Source organism: Parasteatoda tepidariorum, chromosome 6, assembly GCF_982258835.1.
Source record: "Parasteatoda tepidariorum strain Cologne lab strain chromosome 6, Ptep-v5.0, whole genome shotgun sequence".
NCBI classification, from domain to species: domain Eukaryota; kingdom Metazoa; phylum Arthropoda; class Arachnida; order Araneae; family Theridiidae; genus Parasteatoda; species Parasteatoda tepidariorum.
In genome coordinates this window covers 7546053-7572767 of record NC_141760.1, presented here as the reverse complement: position 1 = coordinate 7572767, position 26715 = coordinate 7546053, and the positions used below count along the sequence as shown (strand labels likewise).

At 29.6% G+C, this 26715-nt stretch overlaps 3 protein-coding genes across 36 annotated transcripts in view; 2 read left to right on the top strand and 1 right to left on the bottom strand.

Moving 5' to 3' along the window:
• Nucleotides 1–26715, bottom strand: part of EndoA (SH3 domain containing GRB2 like, endophilin-A) — a 128627-nt gene that overhangs the window by 31109 nt on the left and 70803 nt on the right. For 9 of the 34 annotated variants that reach the window (XM_087165385.1, XM_087165365.1, XM_087165373.1 and 6 more), the window contains exons 1-3: nucleotides 4615–4755; nucleotides 3279–3379; nucleotides 1175–1243 (exon numbers count right to left, since the gene is read on the bottom strand). In XM_087165385.1, coding sequence (XP_087021511.1) covers nucleotides 1175–1243; nucleotides 3279–3323 — 114 coding nt within the window. In that variant the 5' untranslated portion in view covers nucleotides 3324–3379; nucleotides 4615–4755. Of the gene's footprint in view, nucleotides 1–1174; nucleotides 1244–3278; nucleotides 3380–4432; nucleotides 4854–4877; nucleotides 5042–26715 lie in introns of those variants that run through there. The other 25 variants (XM_071179105.2, XM_071179110.2, XM_071179115.2 and 22 more) reach the window with 11 other exon arrangements.
• LOC147807540 (uncharacterized) lies at nucleotides 17939–24688 on the top strand. Its single transcript, XM_087166675.1, has 3 exons — nucleotides 17939–17998; nucleotides 19821–20040; nucleotides 22986–24688. Exons 1-3 carry the CDS (start codon nucleotides 17939–17941, stop codon nucleotides 24686–24688), a joined length of 1983 nt encoding a protein of 660 aa, XP_087022801.1.
• LOC147807539 (uncharacterized) lies at nucleotides 24776–25723 on the top strand. The gene has a single exon (XM_087166674.1). The coding sequence runs from the start codon at nucleotides 24776–24778 to the stop codon at nucleotides 25721–25723; it is 948 nt and encodes a 315-aa protein (XP_087022800.1).

Genomic DNA, 26715 nt, shown 5'->3' with positions numbered 1-26715 from the left:
GCTACAGCATTTTTATTTTCTAAGTTGTTTATTTTATTTCTTTTAGAATTCGTTATTTTTTTAGCGAAATGATTTTTAACCTAACAGAATTCTTTGCCGACTGTTTTCTCTATGAATGAAGAAAATAAAGTAAATATTTAGTGAAAAGAATCTTATTTAGTTGTACAAAGTACTTTAGCCAAAATTTGGGAGCCACGTAAGAGAATTATATATATTAGATCAGAAACACATCATTAAAAGGCAGAATGTTTTGGTGTTTTCAAAACAAAACAAACGTTGCCATCTGTGCAAAAGAAATACAGCCAAAATTTGGGAGCCACGTAAGAGAATTATATATAATAGATTTTATATCAGATATCCACATTACTAAGATGGATAAAGCACATACTAACTTAAGATATTTTAATTAATAATTATGGCAAAATATATTTATTTTTTGAAAAAATTCATATAAGATGGATACTCTAAACAAAACAAAACCGAATTCCCTAAAACCACAGTATATATTAAAAAATTTAACAGATTTTTAAATTTTTTACCAGTAAAAATTTAATTTAATCATTATTTTAAAATATTCACATATATTTATATATATAAAGAATTTATACTTATTTCCTCTACTAAATAAATTTTTTTCTTATTCTATGCATAGAAATTTGTTCTACACTAAATATATAAAATTTATATTTTCTTCTAAATAATTATTAAGTTCATTAAAAACTCTAGATAAAAAGGTGTCATTTTCAGAAATAAATTGTTTAGCTAAGTTATGCAATTTAAATGAAAAATTTCCCGTTAAATAGGAAATAAAAAAATAAAAGAATTAGAATAATATATCAAAATAGCAATGCCAGAAAATGAATTACTATATCAGAGAAACAGTTTTTACATACAAAGATTAATTTAAACACATTAGCAGAGATTTGTAGACTAGTTCTTAATAAAATGGTGAATATTCTGAGTATTTCCGGAGTTAATTTTGTATATCCCAAGAATTCACAGTTTTCAAATAGTCGAACCACCTTGTGATAATGGCAGCATATGCAAATAAATTAATCTTAATATATATATTTATTACAAAAAATTGTTTCGGGAATTTGAAATTCTTAACAATGAACCAATGAAACAAGTGAATTTTTCAAACCAGAGTAGAGGAGAAAATTTCAAAACTTACTCTTTCCATTTCAGTATACTCTTCCGTGAATTTTGTTCCTTCAGCTCCTCCTATTTTTTCGCTCATGTACTGGAATGAAATTAAAATTTTCAATTACTTAAATATTAACAGGTAAATAATAAACTTACGTACATTAACAAACTTAGTATGAATAAAAGTTATAACATATTAAATCCATAAAATTTCTTTCAAATTAACAACAGGTTAAAAAGTTTTATGATAAAAGGATATTCAAAAGGTGAGGTAAAATGGGTACGTGGCATAAAGTGGGTTCATGTTAAAAAACATCTTTTCTTCTTTTAAGTTGAGATAATTTATTTAATACTTTTAGAGACATTTACTGAGATAGCATTTCCCAAGCAAGCATTTCAATTTTACAAACTGATAAAAAAATTTATGATTACAAACTATCTGTTTATGATCAACTTATAAAGTATGTTAGTTTAAGCTGTTTATGAACTTTCTTCTAATATCATTAAAAACAGTCAAAAACTATAAATTTTAGTTTAAACTGTTAGAGCAACATCTAAAGAACAGATCTACATAGAAATTTAAGAATAAATTTCAAAATTCTATTTAATATGAATTGTTCTCTGAGGTGGGGTAAAGTGGGTATATGGTTAGGCTTAGTCAAGTGTTGTATGACAGGGATATTTTTTTTACTTCTGTATTAGTTTTAGTAAGTATTTAATGCTCTATATTTTATAACGAAATAGCTAAATATATAATTCACAAATTTGATTATAACCTTACATAGTAATTTTAATGCTGAAAACAAAATTTCCCATAAACTTTATTTTTTAAAGATAAGGGAGATAACACAACACACATATTATACAATTATAAAAATTGCCAAAATAATGTGTACAACTTGAGCATATTTAAAGATAAAGATGAGTTTCCACACAAGTTTCTACTTTCATATGGCAGTTTTCTCATGGAAAACAAAATGATTTTCTTAAAATAACTAAATTCTATAAAAGCACTGCTATGAATAGTAAAAACACTTTAAATTACCACTATAGATATTAATTTTACATTCTCATTTATATTTCAACTAAACCAAAAACTACTGCACTTTTCTTGCTTTTTGATTAAATTATGTAGTAATTCAGCAAAATATATAGCATTCAAAGTGAAACCTAATTTTGATAGCCATAACCATTAACTCTTTAGCATTAAGAACTAGTATTAACTCTAAAGCATTAGGAATAAACATATAATCAGTACTCAATTATAAAAATATATATTTACAAACACTTTTATTTTATATGCATTATAAATACATATGTATATAAAGAAAATTAAGAGTTTTTGCTAAAAGTTACAATTTCACACAATCAATATAATACAAATATAAAAATTATATGATATTTTTTATGATATCATAATAATTGACTGACAGAAAACAATGTTGGTAATATTTTCAATTTAAGAAATCTGTAAGAAACAATCTTTTTTATAAAATAACATCAAGTGTTCTATTTACAGGGGAAATGCTATGTCAGATGAAAATTACTAATAAAAATTTTTAAGCAACATAAGTTGTTTAGATTGTTAAGTTTAATATATGTCATACAGTATATAACTTATAGTATTGATTACTTGGTGTAATAAATTCTAAAAGAAATAAAATAAGATTAATTGTTCGTTATACATGTAACGCTATCTAAACTATAAAGAGTGGATAAAAATATTCTTATTCATTTAATGTAATAAATACAAAAAGAAATAAGACAGATAGGGAAAAAGTTGTTAATACATGTCACGCACAAAACAAAAAAATTCAATTTCTTGAGGGAAAAATAAAATACACTTTGTTACTAGCATGTAACACTAATACAGAATATCCATAACTATTCACTAAAAAACATGAAACACAGGAATAAAAACCTTAAACAATACATGAATAATAAAGCAATACACAGATAGGTATATAACACACTGAAAAAAAAAAGAGCAATGAAACATAACACTAAGTATTAAAACTAATTAAATTCAAGATGTTGCGGTTACATGCATAAAAACTACTAATTTGACAACCAAGGCATTACATTTTAATTTTAGCCATTTAAAAATGTAATATTTTATTAGAGAATATTACCTGGTTAGCCTTATTTATTTGTTTTTTGAGACCTGCGAAAGCCATCGTTGTTTCTTTTAATTAAGATCACAGCAGCAAAAGTTGACTATTCACAGTTCTCTCTAAATAAAGAAAGATTTTAGTTATTTGACAAAAAACATTTTAAGATACAAAAATGATTTAGATGAATAATAACAATAATACTTAAAATGTATGCATCAATAAATTCAAAATTTTAAAAGTCAGAAATGTGGCTGAATTTCACCTAACCTTTAAAAATGCACTATACCTTTAAAAGTATACTTGGTAACGAATTAAAAAGTAAATAATCAAATGTTTCACTACATCCAATCAATTAAATAGCAAATCAATGATAACACTTTAAAAATTTATATTTTATGTCTTGTCACTACAATTGTAACAGTAATTGTAGGGACAAACTGAATATACAACTTTTTCAACTGTATTTCAAAATCACAACTTTTTCAACAGCATTTTAAAGTCACAACTTTTTCAACTGCAATTTAAAATCAGATCTTTTATTTGTCCAAGAGACATACGAAATAATGATAATTTGAAGGGGGAAGCATAGTAAAAATTTTAGTGGAAAAATTTTGAAATAATATACATATATTGTAAAAATAAATGACTCAACAATTTTTATGCCAATTTAATGACTCATACAATCAAATGAAGATTATAATCCACTAAAAAAAAAATTCAACATAGTTTCTCATATAAACGTAACAAAAATATATATAAAAAATAACTCTAAATAAGTACATAATTCTAAATATCAATAATGTGCACATTGCAGAGCCTGGCTTAATATCAAAGGCAATTTTATTTAAAATAGCTAACTGCAACTAACTCAAACTGATAAATTTATATAAATTTAAAACTTTTGGAAAAATAATTTTCACAACTATAAGCTATTTATAAGTAAAGAAGAACCAACACTTAAATGAATTATTTAAGCTGGAAATGGAAAGGTAATATTATAATATTAAAAACCGCCCTTAATGACACGCCCGGATTTTTAAATCATTATGGTAACAAATGAATTAAATATTTCATTGCTAATTAAATTAATCTGTTTTTATGACAAAAATGTTTGATTACGTATTCAAACAAAATTAAATAGAAAGAAATATGAAAAGAGATAAGATGTTTACAGATACAAGGGTAGCACTTTATATAATTAAACAACGTAATCTAAATGAAACTGATCTTATTCCCAATATTGTACAGTAATCAGCACATTCAATGAATGTAAAAATTTATCACAGCATATTCAGAATCTTGAAGATCCCGCGCTTATAAATAGAGATTGTCAAAAGATGTCATTACTATTAACCTTGAAATTTGACACTTTACAGTCCAAAAAGGGTATAAGCAGACACTTTTACTCACGAAAAATGCGAATCATAACTAAAAATACAACCTTTGTCCTATTACCTACGATATTTTTAAGACTGGGATTAAAGCTGTTTAAATAATTGGCCCGAAGAGAAAACCGATTTACGAAATTTGAACTGGCAATGTGCGAGTCCTTACATCACGCTAATAAGTTCAAAAACTTACAAACATCTCGCAAAGGAGTGAAAGAAATTTACTGACCTTTATCTTTTTTTTTTTTTAAAAAAAAATTAACACAACGTATGAAAAGATTCCTGTAAATACTGGAAATTTATCACAACAAATATCACACAATTTCGGAAGCGTTAATGTATCCCATAGGTCTGCTGATGCCGCAATGCCACGGTCAAAACAATAGCACTGCCATCTAGTGATGGCTTTATGAGATTTTATTTCCCCCTTTTTCATTCTCTCTCTTCAAATTGTTGTAAAATTATGCTTTTTCACAAAATAAACTATCAACTTCAAGTAATTATTTACTTAATATTTTATTCTAATAAAAATAAATGGCAATAAAATTATTATTTAAAGCATAAATCTTAAAACCTATAAAAATTAACTAAATTTAATTATTAAATTTAAAATTAAAAAAAATTAACCAATTATGAATTATATTTATATTTTACCATGTGAAAAAAATAACTGGTTAATTAATATTTTATGATAATAAGGAAAAATAAGAATAACTTAAATTTTTTTTACCTATTTAAAATATAAATGTTAATAAATTATTTTTATATACGAAAAAGTAATTGAATGATTAATGTATAATACTAATAAAGATATAATAATGATAGTTTTAAGCCTTTTTACTTACTTACAATTTAAATTTAAAAACTTAAATTTTTAGAAATTTTTTGAAAAGAAAAAAGAAATTTCTTTTTTTTTTTTCATTTTACGATGCATCGAACAAAAGTGTAAAATATTTAACATTGAATACATTTTTTACAGCTTTTGTTTTCTTTTATTTCCCAGCATTCTATGAACAACGAATATAATAAAAAACTAAATAAATAATGTTTTGTTTATTTGTACCACTTAAGTATAAATAAATTTAAAAAAAAAAACAGCTTCGTTTTATGCATTATTTTTCAGGTGAATAAATTTACTCTTCTATGATCCAATATCTATAGCTATACCTCCCGCACATTTAGCTATGCCTATAGCTATGCCTTCCCCCAATTTTATCTCAATAAAAGTTTTTAACAAAATATATTTATTCGGCAGAACTTCAAATAATTTTAAAATTATATTTTTCTGAAAATTTTTACAAATTTCTCGTAAAAAAGTTAGATACCTTTAACTAGACTAAAAAGGAGACAAAATTACATTTTTCAGAAAAACGGAAAAAGTAGAGCGTGAAATTTTCGGAAAACGTGTGAGGGAATTTTTGGTGGTTATTTAAATTTTAGGTGAAAATTTTTAATGTACTTCGCAATTCATGAACTTTAGTCAACGTAATCTTATGTTCAACCTTAAAATTATGACGCTAAGCTCTAACAAGTTCAGCCACATATTTTTATATAAATAAAATTACTTTTTTGGGGTATATTTATATTATTTATTTCTTTCCTCTCTTACTCTCACTTTACCTCTAATAATCATGAAAAGTTTTTGTGAAAATTTAAAGTCTGATGTAAACTTTAAAGGGAAAAGTAAAAATTGGAACTCATTTTGACAAGAGTTTGGGGAAAAGGAGATGACAGTTTTATTAAACGAGATTTATAAGAGAGATAATAAGATCTTGTGGAAATTTTAAGTCCGAAGAAAACTTTAAAGGGGAAAGTAATAATTGGAGAGAATTTTGTCAAGAGTTTGGGGAAATAAAGAAGACAGTACAGTAAATAACATCATAGATATTGTGAAGACAAGATATTGTGGAAATTTAACAAGAGTTTGGAGAAAAGGAGAAGACAGTTCGGTAAATAACAACAGAGATATTGTGATGACAAGATATTGTGGAAATTTAAAGTCTGGTGTGAACTTTAAAAGGAAAGTAATAATTAGAACTATTTTTTGACAAGAGTTTAGGGAAAAGAAGAAGACAATTCAGTAAATACAAACAGAGAACAAGGAAAAAACGAAACTAAAAATTAAAGTGAATGGGGAGAAAAAAAGGTTTAAGGGACGACATTTTTGCATCTGTTTTTAGCAAACTATTGAAGTGTTTCGCTTCTTCGCTACCATTTTATCCTGACCCAGAGACTATTTTTATACTTTGAAAAGGGAGAAAGTTAAGATACCTCACCACAAATTGGGAACCACTGAGCTGCCAGGGTGACAAATTCACACTTGAAAGAATTTCTTTACAAAGCCATCTTGTCTTTTCTTTCTGGTTGACCACTTGAATTAAGCAATTTATTTTGAAATTGATTTTTGGCTACGCTTCGTTTCTTGAATTATTAAGTGCTCATTCCCCTTTATTAGACTGTGAAAAAGAATTTTACTCAATCACAATTTGATTAGTGAACTTTATGTCTGTGAATTACGGGGTTTAAACTTGAACGTGAAATTTGTTAGAGTTAGAGAAAAAAATAAATAATTACGAGACACTGAAGATAAGACTCTCAGAATGTAATAAAACTTAATAAAATTCCAATTAATAATTTTTAATCGGTATCTAAGGGACATTGCATCCTTATCTTTCTAATTTGGTGAACGAAATTTATTAGCTTCTAAATTTTAATAACTTAAAAGTGTGTAGAACATATTTTTTTGCCCATAATATGTCACATATATTATTATTTATTTAAAAAGTAATAAGTCGGAAATAAAGTATATTAAATTATTAAGAAGAAAACACCTTTTTAAGAAAGCCATTTCTTAAATAGTGGTATTTTAAAATAAATTACATTTTTAAATCTCAGTTTTTGAATAAAATTAAAAGGATGTCGATATTTTAAAAATAAATACAATATTAGTTTAGAAAATTTTAAAGATCATTTTAAGGTGTTTCGATGAAAAAGTATAAATGCAGTATTTTTCTAACGTTTCAAAAATTAGAAGATAAAATCCTGAAAGAGTGGGTGGAAAGTTATTACAAGAGAGTTCTATTTTAAACCATTTTTTAATGTAGATGAAATTTTTCTCTTTGGAATATTTTTGATCTTTGAAACATTTTACATTGCAAAACTAGATTAGAATTTCATTTGTAATTACTACTCCTAGTAATTATTAAGAAATTTTAATCACTAATATCTTTAAAAATAATATCGATATTTGAGAGATTAGAAAAACAAATATTGAGAAATGTATTCCAATGCCTTGTTCGTTGAGAAATTACGAAGCGAAAGCTAAGAAAATATTTTCAATACAAATTTAAAATATTTTTCTTTTAAAAATAATAATCACTCTTCTGAAAGGGCAAAGATAAAAAAGTCATTCATGCCGAAACTTAATAAGAAAGTTGTTATCCTTTTTCAGAAGTCTCGCTCACCAATTTATGATTAGATTTTTCAGAACTGAATGGAAAGGAATTTTCGTTTTTAAGAAAGTAATGAATTTAATGAAAAAGATAACGAGCTTAATTTCATAAATATTATAAGTGGTTTTTTTTTTATCTTTCTGAGCGAAAAATTTTTAAGATTCTGTTTCTAGTTCTCAAAAATTTTAAATATTTTAACTTCTTTTTGCACTTTTAATTATCAATCTTTCTATAAAAACTAAATCTGTCGAGGTACCTATATGTTTATATAAATATGTTTTCTATTAAGTTTTAAATCCATTCGTAAATAGCCAGCTACTAAATATCTTCCGAAAAGTTCTTACTTTTTTATTCCTTATTTTCCGTTTTTTACAAGAAAAACTTTCATGCGTTTAACATATATGAAGAACAATGAAAAAAAATATATTCAACAAGTTCTTAATATGTTACAGATTTCTCTACGATTAACGATTTTACATATTATCATGTAAATCAGAGCTGTGTAGTCGGTAGTCTAAATGTTCAAACTGGACTCTTAACTCTAGACTTTTCTGAGAGCTTATCTCCGATTCCGTCTCATAACTAATTAAAATTCTTACCGAATCCCAGAAAAGTATTAATATTATAATCAAAATTACCGTATTGAATGGATCCTAAAGAAAAAAACATAATTTTTGTTAAAAAAAAAAATATGTATGTATATTCGGTATTTAATAATTTTTCCATTCATATGTTAACGGTTTACCGAAAATTCTGGTTTTCAAGATGATAGCTCTTATTATCCCACATTTAGTGTGAAATGCTACTCTAAGTAATGAACTACTGTAATGAAAAGTAAACTTAACCGAAAAAATTGTTTTTATGCTACTCTAAGGGACCGAGGTAAAATTCCCAAATTTTACATTTACCAAATTTTATCTCATATTATAACACCATATTTTATTGTTAATTTTGCCAAAATCATTACCTAAGAGCTTCGACAAAAATTATGGGTTTTTTTAGTGTTATCATAGAATCAGAAAACTGTAAAATGTTACCATATGAGGGTAGTTTTCACAATACCTTTTTTCTTCGTGTATATTTCTTTTTTCTTACTTTTTATGTGCGGTTAAAATAAGAGGCATTGATAATGTACAAAATCATTATAAGAAAAGAATTAAATATCAATATTCCATACCCACACTGTCACATATATGAACGTCTTATGACACAACTTGTTTACTGAATCGTAGATATAAGCTTAGATACTATTAAAAATGATACATTAAATTTATTTGCATATTTTTTTAGTAACTTACTAGCTTTGCTAAACAAATTTGATTTTGGAATTCATAAATTAAAAGAAAACTTCTTTATAAATCATCTATTAATCTCGATATTTCAATAGTTTTAATGCTGTGTTCTTTTTCAATATTTTGTTTCAACATAGATTCTAAGTGAGTGTGATTAATTAAGATTGTGATTAAATATAATTTTAAAAATTGTAAGGGTCATTCGAGTAAGATTGTAAGGGTCATTCGAGTAAGATTTGATTACAGAATTATAAATATTTTTCTAAATAATTTTCAAAGGATCTTTTTGTTTCCTTTTTGCAGGGCTAAAATAATCTAACTTTTAAATAACAGAAGTAAAAGAATACAAAATATTTAATTCCATAATAACAGAACTTTCTTTGAAAGAAACGCGCAAAGCAGCAGAATTTTCAAACGAAAGAATAATAGAAGCAATAAAGAAAAAAACAATGTAAATAAAAATATGGCCACCGAAGCCGACGTCTTCAGGGGGTACCAGCTCCGGAAGCCATAGAACAGAACTTTTTCTATTGAAAGAGCCAGACAAATGTCAAAATTTTTTCTTTCAGTACCCCGAAGGTTTGTAAAAGTCCAGGAAAAATACAAAAAATACATAAAATCAAATCAGAAGAGAAATTTCACACAAAATCTTGAAAATATAATACAACAAATTTTTCCTGGACTTTTACAAACCTTCGGGGTACTGAAAGAAAAAATTTTGACATTTGTCTGGCTCTTTCAATAGAAAAAGTTCTGTTCTATGGCTTCCGGAGCTGGTACCCCCTGAAGACGCTTCGGTGGCCATATTTTTATTTCCATTGTTTTTTTCGTTATTGCTTCTTTTAAATAACAGAGTTGGAGTAGAACAAATTGTTTCGCCTTCGAATCCTGCAAAAGTTTCTTCGACTCCGACTCTGTTTCAAAATTTTTTTTGAATTGATTCTGCTTAGAAAGTTTTGATTTTAGATTCTTAATCTCAGATCCTATGGTATTAAAATGTTAATTAACACCCTTTTTTTGAAATAAATACTTCAACATAAACATAATTTCAATACATTTTCAGGTTTACTTAAAAACGTGTTTGAACAACTATTCTTTTATTCTATGCAACGCTCTAAAATGTTAATATTAGTCCATATAAATTTTCCTTGATATCATATAAAGAACAATCAGCCTTTCAAAAAAATGTTCTTCGTAACATTCAACAAATTTTAAGGCAATTAAGTTTAAAAATAATTTTTAATCTATGAGCAATCGACCTGTTTTAAGAAATGTTTATTTGTGTATGTTTTAGATTGCTTCAATTTTTTTAATAAATATATTATATTCAATACAGAAGAATTCTTCAGAATTCTTCCCAGAAGATTTTCTAGAATTCTTCAATGAAGTATATATATATGTTAAATACTAGTATTCAAAAAACATATATAATATACTTTATTGAAGAATTCTCTTCGCGGCATTTAAGAAGTTAAGAGTCTTAGTCTACTTAAAGATGATTTTCTTAAATAATTTAACAGGTGTGAACAATTATGATTTCAGAAACTTCTAAGATAATTCAACACGTCTTCAGTCTACTTAAGATTAAAAATTAATTCTGAAGCTTTTCACGTAAAGCGAAGAGGTAAAGAAACAAACAAAACAAAAAATAATGCAGCTCTATTCTTAGAATAAAGTTTCCCGAAGTTCCCAACGTTTATTAAATTAATAAACATAATTACTGCATGGAGAAGCAGAAATTTAATTATAATATTGTGCATAATGAGTCTTTGGAAGTAAATCAATTTACAAATCCCACAATTGAAAACTAGCACACATTTCTTATAGGTTAAAATTGCCTGATATTTTTCAATTTAAAACATAATTGCATTGTGTTTTTTAATGAAAACAATAAAAAAAATTAAGTGTGATTTCCAATTATGAAATCGCACATTTCTTTTAATTTGGAGAGGAATATGACAAATAACAGCAAACTGAGATATATTTTAATTAAAATTTGGGGAAAATGAACTTGCGACGATTGTAAAGCAATACTCAGATTCAATTACTGAGTTTAAAAAATGAAGAAACTTTTAATAAAAACTTTTTAATTAATTACAAAACTCATTAATTGAAGATTCAGTTAGAAATCTTGTCATCTTTCTCGTCTTCAAGTAAATAATTTTGAATCTGTGAATGTGTATAAATTTTAAATTACATAATGACTTTAATAAATAAAAACGATTTTGAATTCAATAATAAGGTTGGAATCAAAACAGTATTAGGGATTCATAAAACAAAATTTAATCCTATTTACAGGCAACAAGTTACAAAAAATATTGAGAGCGCTCAGCCCCAATTGGAGGCGGAAGTAACAAAATATTAATTCTTACAGGAAGTTAACATTTGTAATAGTTGGTTTCTTTAGTTTATTAAGAAGTTTGGACACCACAAAATAAGTTTACTGAGAGGACAGAGAGTTCGCCTCCCAATTAAGTGAATCGGGTTCGAAACCCAGCGATGGTTGGTCGATACGAATTCCTCACGCGGCTCGCACCGATCACAGTGCTGACGCATATATATCCCCAGTAATAGACGGATCATGGGCTAGAGTCCCCTTGCAGTCAGACTAACCGTGGGAGGTTTTCGTGTGTTTCCTCTCCATGTATCGCCAAATCTTGTTAATTCCATCAAACAAATAGGCAAAGTTCCATCAATCCCAGAAGGCAAATTTCATTTCTCCCAATACTTGATCCTGGAGTTTCCTTGTCTTCTGGATTGGGTTCAAAATTACAAGGCTACGGAGTTGAATATTGGTTGTCGTTAACTCAAAATTGGGCCGGTTGTTCAACGACGATTATAAAAAAATGCATGTTTACTACATTATTTCAAACTTTTAAAGCTTTCAAAAAATTATTCAGATTGGTGTCTCACTAGCTGCTCGTTAAATAAAAACTTGTCTCATTTTTTAGGGTTGTATTTAAAAATTCCCAAAATAGTTTTGACACAAAATGAGCGTTTGTTTTGAAAGCAGTAACTAAACCGAAAAGGAAGGTAGAATTCATTTCATCATTCATTTTCGTAGAATCATTTTTCCTCCAGTAAAATCTAGCGAAATATTTAAAGTACATAATCAATCATGAACGAAAAAGAACAGGAACTTAAATAATAATATTCTTAAAAAAAAATATAAAAAAAATTAAGCATGGTACGAGTATCTGAAGTTTTTAAAAGAAAAAAGAAATAAAGTTTATATGATCTAAGAAAATTTATATATTTCTAAGTATTTCATATTTTTAAGAAAAAAACGCGTTTTTTGTAGATCGAGTCTCAGGACGTGAGTGAAAAAATTAATACACTAAAATGCTTGATAATTCATTTATCTATAAACTTATGAAATGAAATTGAAGAAAAATGTGAAATTTGCATTTAAAAGTCAGTGATAAATATGTAACTTTGAAATAAATTGTTTATTTTGACAGCAGTAGGGGAAAATTTGTAGGGAGAAAAGGAGGAGGAAATTTTTTTTCAGAAACCCTTAAATTTTCCTCCAATTGAAGCAAACCAGCGTATAATTAAAAGCGTTCTCAAATGACTGGGAAATTAAAAATACGAACTATTCCGTTAAAGAAAACAGTTAGGAAAGCGAGTGTTAAATCACTGAAGCAAGATCACCGTTCTACGAATTAGAAGCAATCATTGGAGTATGAGGAAGTTCGTGATCCGCAATAAATAAACAAATTTTACGAACAGCTATCCAAGAATCAACGACGGATGATTTTCGACACACATTAATAAACACGTTATTAGACAGGTTTAGAGGCTAATTTTAATCACTTTCCTTCGGGTGGCAACATCTATTGACCCAAGATGTTCACGGGCAGCTATTTTTATTGTTAATTTATTAGTTTTACTCCTTGGGAGATTGTTGCTTCCTGATTAGTGTATCGCCAGGAGTTTCATCACAGCCTTTATGCTACGATGTAATTTCGTGAAAATGATATTTAACCTTAAATTTGAATTGCTCGTATTTAACTGTTATTCATTTTTGTTACTTAATTAAGAATTAACAATGTGAACATAATTTAATTGCTTTTATATCTATCTTTATAATGAATTTTGTCGGATTAAAAGAATTGTGACTGAAATTTTACTTAAAAATTAATTTATTAATAATAAAATAACAGTTTAATAACAGTGATAAGGCTATAATCCGATTATAATTATAAAATGTATTTTAAGATGATGTTAAGACAATTACCTGATAAAAATGATAAAAAATAATTTGATCATTATAAACAATAAATTATTAATAATGAAATACGCTATTAAATATAATAATTTTAAAAGGATAAATTGTGGTGATTTTCAATGAATTAAAGAATAGTTTAATAAATATTATCTAATAAACAATAGTTCAAAAATAATGATAAATTAACTTCAAATATCAAAGATAAGGCAATTGCTTGATTATGATTAAAAAACTAGCAAAATTATAAAATATCTTCGAAATTTAAGAAGAAAAAAAAAAGATTTTTAATAAAGGAAAAATCTTTATCACATAGCTGGTGAAGTTTACAAATTACATTATTTTACTACAGAATTTACTTCATTGACGATGATGATAAAAACAATTATTTGATAATAATGATAAAACAATAATTTGATAATTATTGTTTCATCATTATTATCAAATGATGATAATAGGGATAAAGAGAGCCCTCTCAAATTTTTATTTTATAATTATTATAAGATAATTATTACAAAATAATTTAAGGGCGCTCTTTTTATATTGCAACTAATTGTCCACTTTCATATTGCATTTTAAACGTTCACCTCTGTAAATCATGCTTTTCTAATAATTCTAATTGTAGCGATGTAATTATCCCGATTAATAAGTTACTGGTTAAACAAGATATAATTACTTAAATACTGGAAATAAAAACCTTTTGTTACCTCTAAAAGAATATTTAATTTTACGTTTAAATTATTGACGTCAAAAATTAGAAGATAATAAGAAGATTTAGATGAGAAAAATTAACAATATCATATTAACATTAAAACTATCGGCCAGTGCTGTAAATTGAAAATAATGACGTTTGAGTTCCCGATTCTACGAAATAAAAATTTTTTTACTACCATTTGTTTAACACTCTAATAGAGCAAGCCGGGAATTCAATAAAAATAATTCAATATGTATAAATTAAGTTTAATATTTAAATTTTTTTAAAATTTTTTCCCATCAATCTTTTTAATGGTATCAAACAAAGAAGGTATCTAAAGAATTGTTATTCCTAGATTTATTTCTCTATCACGTGACACCCGGTTGTCATGGAAACGGAACGTGAAACATAATGCGAAGTCAGAGGTGGGGCAACTTAAAAGAACAATTGCGATAAATCATTTCTTAAAACACCAGAGACTGACTAAACAAAAATTGTTTTTTAAAAGTTCGAAACACAACAAAACTTAATTTCTTTTTTGTTTCTTTAAAAAAAAATTATGCTTTTAGTTTAGCATGTATTTTTTTAAAATATCTTGTTCAAAAAAGAAAGGATTTACAAAGTTTACATGAGATATTTAAGATTATTTTTGAATAAAGAAATCATACCTTTTTAAAAAGATTGGAAATAAATATCTGAGATTTATCACACTTTGAATGGTGTTATCATAAAATGATATTGCATGGTGAGTGATATTGCATGGTGAGTGACATCATATGGTGAGTGATATCACGGTAAGTGATATCATAAAATTTTAATTTATATAGCAATTCACATTTTTTATTTTTAAGAAGAATGAAAAAGGCTTGAGAAGAAAAAGAAAGAAAAATGCTTGTTAAAAAGTATGTAACAAAGTATGGGATATTGTTTTGATCATAAAATTAATAAAGCTATCTTTTTACAAGTTTTAATCATATTTAGATTTTGAATAGATATTGCAAAATTTTAAACCACAACGTTTTGTTGGAGAAAAATTGATTAAAAAAAAAAACTTAGTCAGTAATGAACTCCTCTTTGTAACTAAACAAGTATGTTTCGCCCTTAACGAAAAATAACTTATTTAAAAACCAATTTAAAACTTAGGAAGATGATATGGAATCGTCAGATGAATGGAATACTTGCAAGTGACATAGTGTGGGTATCTCGATCCTGATTGGTTGTTAAAACGTAACATTTGTATACGTTTGCAACTGTTCATTCAATTCTATTTCCAGCAAGCCAAACCCATCACGTATCAATTCTCTTAAGTGACGTATTCTAAATTCTTTCTCAAAGATTTGAACTATATATTTACACAGAGATTTAACACAAAGACAGGCACGAAGCCACGTGGAACATAAACTAACTAATTATGCATCGAAGTTGCCAGGTACACAAAACGAAAATATAACACGATTACAATAAAATACATAAATAAATATTAAATCTAAGTTGAGTAAAAGAAGTAGACGAGAAAAAATTATATTTCAACTGATTCGATGTGCGATACGGCTATGTATTTAATTAACTTATCGTTAATTAACATTTTAACTTATGTAGAGAAACTTAGATAAATTTTAATGAGGCATTTAGCTGATAAATATTATATAGAGCTGACGTCATAGATCACATTTGTGGGTGTGGGAGGTCTTCTTCTGCTCGAAGTGCAAACAACCAGTTGTTGACTGCTCTCAAGATTTTCATTAGTTTAAGATTATTACTGGAACATATCCATGTCATGGGACCCGTGTTTTACTGAGTTTAAGAAAAACCTTGCAGAGCGGTATTTGGGAAAACATCCTAAGTAATCATATAGTGAAAGTTAAGTCACTATTATTTGTAATGCAAGAAGTTTATAGCGGTATTTTTAGTAAAGTTATTTTTTTGTCTGAATGAACAAGTTTATAATGAACATATAGGTTTATATAGATATGTACTACACTTGTCTGCTCCTTATAAACTAAGAATACTTAATAAATAACACTTAATAAAAAAAAAACATGTAACCTCAACATATCACGTCATAAACTGAAATATATTATCACCATCTTCTTACTACTCCCTACGTAGCAAAGAAGAGTGAGACTTAAATATACACAAGAGTTAATTTTTAAAAAATTCCTGGTTAGGTTTATATTATTTAATTGCATAAAAATTTTAGCTTGTAAGGAGAAAACGAAGTAGACTTAAAAACAGCGAAGCGAAAATATTTGAGATCTGTTAAAAAATCATTGAACAAGAAAAAGACTGTTTTATTTGTGTTATTTAAGGTCCGCAAGAACTCTGACAATGTTTGTTTTGCTCTTTCGCAATTAAAACATGACTTTCTTTAAAATAGATAGAACATTTGGTGAAACTAGGGGGCTCTGCCTTCTCTTTGCTGATGTCACCTACACATTAATGATCGAGAAAGGAATTGAAGTCGTGATAGTAGAAAACAGAGAATGAAGATTTCTTAGTATTAGTTTACATAGATATTAACATCGATCACTTCAATTAAAATATTTCGAAATTTTTCTTCTTAATGAAAGAAGAATATTTGACTCGGGTTCTGTCCAGAAAACGGAAAAAAATATGTATTTTTGTTAACTTTTCGGGATTATATATAAAATAAACATTAAAGTTTTAAAATTTAATGGCTCTGAAACTAATTCGAAATTTAGTTAAATGTCGAAAGTTTTTGTTCTTCATCTTCAGTCATAAGAGTATGGAGCTGCGAAAAAATAAATAAATAAATAAAATGAAAATTCTGCAATTAGTTTTTCAGAAAAACTGTCAATATAAATTCTTAATTCTAATTCTTTAATTCTTCGAAAACTGATCCAAAATTTGTAGAGTGATTTACTCTTTTACAGCTGTTAGACTGCGGATCTGAAAAACGATCATTTCCCCTGCTAATAAGTTTTCACTAAACTGAATACCGCGATGCAAAAAAAAGAAATCTTCAAATTTCGACGTAAAATAGTTCAAAAAGTAATAACCGCGCCGCATCCATAACATTCTTTATCAGAATCCTCTTTCAACATTTCTCGAGAAATGTGAGAAATTTCATATTGTTTCATAGTTTTCGAGTTATGACATTGAGAAGCACGCTCGGCAAAAATCACCTGAAACAGCGACGTTGAAGAGAGTAGCTTTTTTTTTTTTTAAAGAAAATATCGAGAGATGCTATATCCAATTGAAAGAAGGTCGTAAACAAATTTAAAAAAAACATAATGCCTTCAGATTTCTACAAAGCTTTCGAAAGATATTGGATTTGGATTATTAATTTTTTTTTTCATTACCTTTCAATTTTGGGTAAAAGTCGGCAACTCTTTCAGCGTTTTTACGAAACCATATAAAGAACTACATTTTTTTCGAAGAAGTTATTAAAAAAAAAAATAAAAAAAAAAAGACACGAAAGGTTTCCTAATTATGTCATAAAAAATAGAACAGAAATCAGTGTGTTCTCTCTTTGAAGATTTGCAGCATAATTATTCCACAATTAGTTTTTTGCTTAAAAAAACAACATTGTATGAGTCGTGATAGTTTAGTGGTTTAGGCACTGAACTATTACTGAGACGGAGCTAGGATTCCATCTCTGCAATGGTTTGGAGACCATCCAGTTTCAGATCCAGTTCAGATGAATACCAGCCTATTTCGAAAGTAAAGGCGGTTGGTAGTGAACATTGCACCCTTAATGAGCCGTGATGGCTCAGGCGATAAGAGCGTTCGCCTTCCAATGTGGTGAACCGGGTTCGAATCCAGGCGATGGCTGGTCGATGCGAATTCCTCATCTGGGTTGCACCTAGCACAGTGCTGGCGTTAAATATCCTCGGTGGTACACGGATCAAGGGTTAGAGACCCCTTGCCGTCAAGCTAACCGTGGGAGGTTTTCGTGTTCTTCCTCTCCGGGTAACGCAAATACGGCTTCGTTCCATCAAAAATTCCCCCTCGAAGGTAAATTTCTCCTAATACTTGATCCCGGGGTTCCCTTGTATTCGGGATTGGATTCAAATTACAAGGATACGGAATTGAACATTATTAGTCGTAAACCCAAAAAATTGGATCGGTTGTTCAACGACGGATATAAAACGATTCCTTAATGAAAGTGTGGAGTCTTAAACTCCGTAACCTCCATGGTCGTCAACGGGCTGTAGTGGTCAAGCTCTGCCTTTCACTTTTGAAAAATAACGTAACCAGTTTTTAAAGTTTTTAAAAGAATTTTAATAACTGAAAATTGAAACCGAAAAACGTTCAACAGATGTTTAAACAAATTTAGGACAAACAATTGGATATCAGTTAAACAATTGAATATCAGTTAACGATTACGCAAAAATTAAAATGTTATTTTTCTTCGAATTTATTCAATCATAATTAATAAGGACTTAGGTTACATTTTTATACTACTGGAAATCTTATAGACTTAATTCATGTCAGAAAGCAATTCAACTATGAATGAAGAAAAGAAACGGAAATGTGTGAAATAGTATCAATGTATCCGGCTGCCACTTCCTTTGCCGGAAACAAAGAATTCTGCTATCAATTTTTCTTTTCGGAACGATTTTTCTGCAACAAATGCAGACGATAAATGGTCCTCAGAACTGTCTAAGTAAAACAAAAGATTCCAGAACTGCTTTTTATAACGGGAAGTTAGGGAACGATTTTTCCTGATTCGAGCTTTTGGTTTGTTTAAATTTGTTTTACAAAGTTGAAGCAGAAGAAAAAATTTTAAACATATATTTATTTTTCATTCTTAGTAAAACTGCATAAAATAAATTGTAGTCGAAATCAGTTATATGTGAATTATATCATAAGTTTTGGCAAGTGTGCATAATAGAACTTTTTACTCAAGTTTTTTCAATGCTTTACTGGAAATTCCGCTTTCTAAACCATTCTCAGATTTTTATCACCGCCCACTTTCTGTAAACTGAAAAAATTTTGGCAGATACCAGTAACTAAAAATATTTTTAGTTCTTTCAATTTCACTATCAGTTAAAAAAAATTTCAAGATTGTAATAACATGTGGAGGGAAAACTGACAAAGCCTTCAGCTACGAAAACGGGTAAAGAAAAAAAACTGGAAAAACTAATAATATTTGCGAGAAACTTTCGTTTCATTTTGTTTATTGAAATCCGTTACATTGAAATTAATTTTAACAAACTTAAAGTTTTAAAATTGTAAATATTTTTAAAAATTTAATAGAGGTTTAAAATTTATCATAAGATTAAATCACAAGATTAAACAGATAAACAAGATTAAACAGATATCACAAGATTAAACAGAAAATATTTCGATCAATAAAATGAAACAAAAAACTATTTAAAAATAATAGTTACTGAATAAATAAAGAAAATCCAAAGGAATACACAGATACGGCAAAAGTCATGGGTTACCTCTGAATATCGCGTCGAACCTCTCCTAGTTCTACGAAGTGCAGCAACTCGATGTGGCATGAACCTAACAAATAGTTGTAAGTCTCTTGCAGGAATTTGCAGCTTCGATAGATGTCTATAATTGCGAAAGTGTTGTGGGTGCAGGATTTTGTGCACGAACTGATCCCTCGATTATATGCAATAAATGTTCGAAGGGATTCATGCCGAGCGATATGGGTGACAAAATCATTCGCTGGCATTATTCAGAATGCTCTCCAGTATGTTCCAATGTATTCAGTCGTGAAGAATTAAGGCCCGATGACAAGGTGCAATGTCATTCATAAAAATTTTATCCTTGTTTAGATACATAAAGTCCATGAATGGCTGCAAGTGGTCTCCAAGTAGCTGACCATTTCCAGGTCAATTATCGGTGCAATCGAACTATAAGACCTAGTCCATGCCATGCCATGAAAAAGCAGCCCGCACCATTATAGGGCCGCTACCAGATTGCACAGTGCCTCGTGAAGAAATTCGGTCCATGGTTAAGTGGGTTCTGAGCCACACTCGAACTTTCCGATTAGCTCTGCCAAGCGGAAATCGTGACTTATCTGACCAAGCTTCAGTTTTCCAGTTGCCTAGGGTTCAACCAATATGGTCACGAGCCCAGGAAAGGTGCTGGACGTGATGTTGCGCGCTGTTAGTAAAAGACACTCGAGTCGATGTTTTCCTACCATATCCCATTACAGCCAAATTTCGCCGCTCTGTTTTAATGGACACGCCCATTTCACGCCCCGCATTGACGTTTGCGGTTATTTCCAGCAATGGTACTAATCCGTTAACACTGTTAATTCTACGCACAAGTCAGTGGTCTTGAACATTAAGTACAGACTGTCGGATCAAGGAATGTTGAATTCCCTCACAACTTCCGTAATGGAATGTCCTATGCATCAAATACCATTCCACATTTGAAGTCTGGTAATTCTCGCCTGGCGATCATAATTTCATCAGAAACATTCTCAGATGATTAATTTGAATACAAATAAAAGTCCTTCCAGTGTACTACCCATTTATACATTTTGTACACGACATTACTGCTATCTATTCGCATATTGTTATTCCATGACTTTTCTCACCTCAATGTCATTCTGCGTTAGCATGTTGGAAGTAAAATCTTTTACTGTCTGAAAGGGGAATAGCAATTTTTCTTGCATTATGATTAGATTATTCTAGGAATGTTTTTTTTTTGTGTCTAATTTCGTAATTAAATGTATCACCCGCATTACTTAAGTCTGCTTAATTAAGATCCATCTTTGAAATTATTAAGTATCATTATTAAGCAATACTGTTTAATTAGTAGAACAAGTGTTATATTTGCTTTATGGAGACATATAACAGTACCTAAGAATGTGTCTCTCATTAATTTGAATTGCGTTGTGAATTTGAATAACTAGTTAGTGGAGAAAAATAATCAATATTCCTTGATAATTACTCATCACTATCGAACCGTTTCATTAATTTAATTATGAAATTAATTAAGAAAAAAATTAGAATTAACAATTTACTATTCTAGTTCAAGTCTAAATCAACACGTGTGGATCGACACGTGTTTCACTAATACTTAAATCTAATTACATCTAGGCTTAGATTTCTTAATAAAATTATTTATCTTGATTTAATATTTTATTATTTTTATGCAATCAAAGTAATTCAAGCATTTTCCTCCAAATAAATTATTTAAGCTAATCTAAAATCAGGTTCGAGCCTGTCAGGAAAATATTCAAATATATAACTAAAAGCTACTAAAATCACAATAACTGCCTAAAGTGAATCAATTAATAACTGCTAATAAATGAGAGTTAAGTTTATATAAAATTACAATATTTATTGAAAATCATATTAATCATGTTCAGCTCAAACAATTAAGTATAACATTACTCATGTGGTTTAACATTCTAAAACAATTAAGTATAACATTCCTCATGTGGTTTAACATTCTAATTTAAACATGACAATGAAAATCATTACTAATCATTTTAATACAATAAAAAAAAGATTCTCTGGAGCAGGGAATGAAAAAAAAAAATATTAAGTTTTCATTTCATATTAAGTTAAATTAGCGCGAGCACGTGGCACAGCTACCACGAAGTTAAGTTTAATTATTAGAATTACTTATTTGATAGGATCCTACGGATTTAATAAATAAATAAAAAATTAGTTTATTTGAATTTAGCGTTAAACGAAGCAATATGAAAAGAAATAGGAAAACTTATCGTGATGTCCATCGGGAGATAGGGACGCGTCCGTCCCGTCGCGTTAACTTGATTCGGACCCTGCAGGCGCCAGTCACGACCATCACCTCGTGAAGCTAAGAGAGAGAAGAAAAAAAAAACTCTCCCTTCGTAGATCGCGCGCCACACCGTCCACGCTGCACAGGTTCGATGACGACATTATTTCGTCACAGCTATAGCTACTACCTATTGGTGGTTCGCTCGTACGTCAGAGCGGGAAAAAGAGAACTTGAAAACAGGGAATAAATAATTAATGAAAGGGATTTAGGGAAAACAAACATTACCTGCTCCAGGTTGAAATAATACCTTAACCTGCTTCCAGAGATTTAATACCCTAATATAATACATAGTTTTTCTTCATTTCCAAAATACTTGATTATACATTCACATACATTATGATGTCTGGCTTTTAAAGCAAAGCCCAGCGATATAACACAAGCTAATAAGCTAAAATCTGATCATTAGGTCAAGAGTTATAAAGAGTGATTATCGAAATTCCAGCTGATGCTGTAATTTTTTTTGTAATGATTTCATATTTAATTTTTGAATGATTCCATATTTAATTTTCGTTTTACTCCTACTGTTGAAGCCGGTATGAATGTAGTAATAGTAGCGCCACCTGCATCAATTAGAAAAAGGTTACTTCCTCGTTGCCTTCTCTGGACGATAAACACCGTGATGTGGGAGGTAATAGGTAATTTGATTACCGGAATTGCTTTCATTATCATCATATTTTTCCATATGATTCATGTCTAAGTACTCCTGCATAAATGATTTGTATAAATCTTGCAATTCTTGATTTCTGGATAATCTTTTCCATAGTTGATTCAGATGTCGCACAGCTAAGTCTTTGGATTCTCCTAAACGCTCAACGTCCTTAACTGGCATCTGTACAATGAATCGTCCATGCTCATCTCTGCGATAAGTATTCTGAAAATGTGATTCACAATACTTTTCTTCTTCACTCTGAATTTTCACAAATCAAAATAGATCCATCGCAGCTTGATCTTCTAAGAATTGTTTGGAAAGATTCAGAGTACGCAAAACCTGTAACATTCAGACTCAAGACAGTCACTTACGGAACTGCTTGCGCTCCATTTCTCGCAATCAGAACTCTCAAGCAGTTGGCTAAAGATGAATTACGATTTCCACTGGCATCATTAGTTCTTTTGGAAGATATTTATATGGACGATATCGTTTCAGGTGCTCAAAGTTTAGAAGGTGCTCAGAAAGTGCAACAACAGCTGAACGATATTCTAGCAACTTGTGGAATGTCTCTTCATAAGTGGAACTCTAATTCAAGGGAGTTAAGGAACAGTTTACTATTAGGTGACCCAGCAGAGCATGATTTTGCATCAGAAGTTGATGCGAGTGTCAAAACTTTGGGTGTAAGGTGGAATTCAATTGAAGATCAATTTACGTTTAAAGTATCCATCCCAGAAATGACCACCAAATTCACTAAGCGTGAAGTGCTGAGTTTTATAGCAAGACTGTATGACCCATTAGGCCTTTTGCAACCTGTCATCACGAAAGCAAAGATGTTTCTCCAAAAATTGTGGGTACATAAACTGTCGTGGGACGATCCCCTTCCACCACAAATCGCAGGTCAGTGGCTTAATTTTGCATCTTCTATGCAACATATAGAAACTATTCGCATTAATAGATACATTTTAACTGACTTTTTCACGAAAACTGTTTTAATGGGTTACGCTGATGCCTCGGAATTAGCGTATGGAGCTGTGGTTTACGTGTATTGCCCAGGCCTAGCTGAATCAAACACTTGCCATATTATTGCAAGCAAATCTCGTGTTGCACCCATTAAAGTAATTTCTATACCACGTTTAGAACTATCAGCTTGCTTACTTCTTTCTCAACTTGTAAGAAAGGTTTATAATTCTCTTAAAATGGACATTGACGAAGTCATTTTGCATACAGACTCAACCATCGCACTTGCATGGATTAAAACGCCAGCCCACCAGCTTAAAACCTTTGTTGGAAACCGAGTCTCCAAGATCCAAACCTTGACTGAGAACTACCAGTGGAGACATATTTCCACTCATAACAATCCCGCAGATCTCATTTCCCGTGGCTTGAATCCTCAAGAACTTTCCTCATCAGACTTGTGGTGGTCGGGTCCGTCTTGGATGAAAAGTGGTGAAATATCGCATTTGGAGGAAATCCCTCTCTCAACAGACGCTCTCAAAGAAGAACGCAAAAAGACATCGTGCTTGATTGAAACAACTCCTATTGACTTTCCGATCATTTACAATGTTTCATCATACGTTAAGTTAAAAAGAATTATAGCTTGGTGTCTCCGCTTCATAATGAACTGTAAATCTCCGAACAATCGCATAAATGGTTATTTAACTAGTAGTGAGATAAAACTAGCTAGAAACGTTTTGGTCAAAATAGTCCAAAAACAAGAATTTCCAAACGAATATCACCAGCTAAAAAATAGCAAACCAATTTCTTCGAGTAGTAAGATCCTCTCCTTGAATCCGTTTTTGGATGAAGAGGGCCTTATCCGTGTTGGCGGTAGGTTAGAAAATACACAATTATCGAATGAAAGAAAACATCCTATTCTCCTACCGAAAAAACATCACTTAACTAATCTAATTATAATTCATTATCATGAATCCTTCTTGCATGCTGGAGCACTTTTACTATTATCAGTTATTCGCAAAGAATTTTGAATAGTAAATGCTAGATCAGTTATAAAAAAGCAAATCTGGAAATGCATAAAATGCTTTCGATTAAAGGAAAAAACCGCGACACAGATAATGGCTCAATTACCACCTTCAAGAGTAACACCTTCTAGAGTATTTTCCATGACTGGTCTGGATTATGCAGGTCCATTTTTTGTGAAACCGCGATCTGGACGTGGAGTTAGATCAGTTAAAATGTACATTTGTATATTTGTGTGTTTCGCGACAAAGGCGGTGCACATCGAAGTTGTTGGAAATTTAACCGCTGAATCATTTATTGCAGCTCTAAAAAGATTTGTTGCGCGAAGAGGAAAACCAAATGAATTATTTTCAGACTGTGGTTCAAATTTTGTTGCTGCAAATAAGGAAATTAATCGAGTAGTTAAATCTCTTCAAAAAGAAGAATCCATCCATCAGTATTTTGCCGATGAGCAAATTAAATGGCACTTTAACCCACCTTCAGCACCTCACTTTGGAGGAATTTGGGAAGCTGCTGTGAAATCCGCAAAATCGCATTTGAAAAGAACAATAGGTGATCATAAATTGACCCTTGAAGAGTTTTTAACTCTTACTGCACAAATTGAATCCTGCTTGAACTCTCGTCCTTTGTGTCCAGTATCGGACGATCCCGCTGAGCTTTCAGCACTTACCCCAGGACATTTCCTTGTGGGAACCGCTCTTTCCTCTATACCAGAAGAGAACCTTCTAAGCGAAAACATATCCCCATTAAAACGTTGGCAGTTGACTCAAAAACTTTTCCAGAATTTTTGGAAAAGATGGGTTAACGAGTATATTTCCAGCTTACAGCAGCGCCCCAAATGGTTGCGAGAACAGCCTAATTTGAAAATTAACGATTTAGTTCTCATTAAAGAGGACAATATTCCACCTTTGAAGTGGAAATTAGGGCGTATACAAGAAGTTTTTCCTAGTGCTGATGCTAAGGTAAGAGTGGTCAGTGTCAAAACTGAGACTGGAACTTATAAAAGACCCATTCACAAACTGTCAGTTTTACCTATTGACTGATTAACTTTCTTTATTTTATTTTAGACTTTTACTTTTCTTTTTGTTTTGTGTTATAGTTATCCGGTTTATACCAAGGAATCTATACATCTGTTTATAATTATATATATTTTAATTCTATGTATGTTGCATTAGTTTTTTATAATTATCTTTTTATTAGATATGTATAGTTTAATTTTGTTTTTTGTCAATTTATGTGCAAATTTTGAAACTATGTTTCAAGGTGGCCCGGTATGTTGAAGCCGGTATGAATGTAGTAATAGTAGCGCCACCTGCATCAATTAGAAAAAAGTTACTTCCTCGTTGGCTTCTTGGCGTCATTGTTCTCAGCCAAGAGTCAGTTAATGTAAAACAACAAAAGAGCATACACGCTCGGTTTTTGCATCTCCGCAGCGCTACCAGCGCACCCGCAAAATAAATAATTTACAGTCCACGTTGTCCAAGTTTGATTTTATACACCCCGCAAGCTATCGCACAACACCTACAGTACTTAATAGTTCGTAAAAAAAACTGACAGAATTTAATTTATATTTATAGAATAATTATTTTCAGTTTAACTTACAAAACAATATATTTATCAGTAAAAATATGTAAAAATACGCCTAATATACTGTCTGACAATTTTTCAAGATATTTCACTTTTTATTTCATCAGGCTTGTTCATATTTTTTATAAAATGTTCAACCGACCTTGAACTATTTACTGCTTCATCAGTTTTTTCCTTAGGCAGTTTTGAACTCACTGGTGTAAAGTTTAGCAATAAAATCTATAATTCGAGCAGTAAAAAGTATTTTTCCAATGTGTCCTTAACTTTATTTTCTTTTTTGATTATGTTTATTTCTTAGTTAGTTACTTTTTGACGTACAAAATTTCTGTTTAATGAAATAATGCAATAACTTCTTAAATGCCAATTTCATCCATTTTTTAAAAATTTGAAATTTGTTTCAAGTGTAGAATCGGGGGCCCCTTGGTTTGGTGACAAATTTCAATTGTAA

Excerpts from the sequence above, each read along its gene's own strand:
- LOC147807540 (XM_087166675.1), top strand. The coding sequence starts at position 17,939 with ATGGTTTGGAGACCATCCAGTTTCAGATCCAGTTCAGATGAATACCAG. Across the intron at positions 17,999-19,820 it reads AATACCAGCCTATTTCGAAA|GAATTTGCAGCTTCGATAGA; the intron begins GTAAAGGCGGTT and ends AGTCTCTTGCAG. Across the intron at positions 20,041-22,985 it reads GCCCGATGACAAGGTGCAAT|ATCCATCGCAGCTTGATCTT; the intron begins GTCATTCATAAA and ends AAATCAAAATAG.
- LOC147807539 (XM_087166674.1), top strand. The coding sequence starts at position 24,776 with ATGGCTCAATTACCACCTTCAAGAGTAACACCTTCTAGAGTATTTTCC.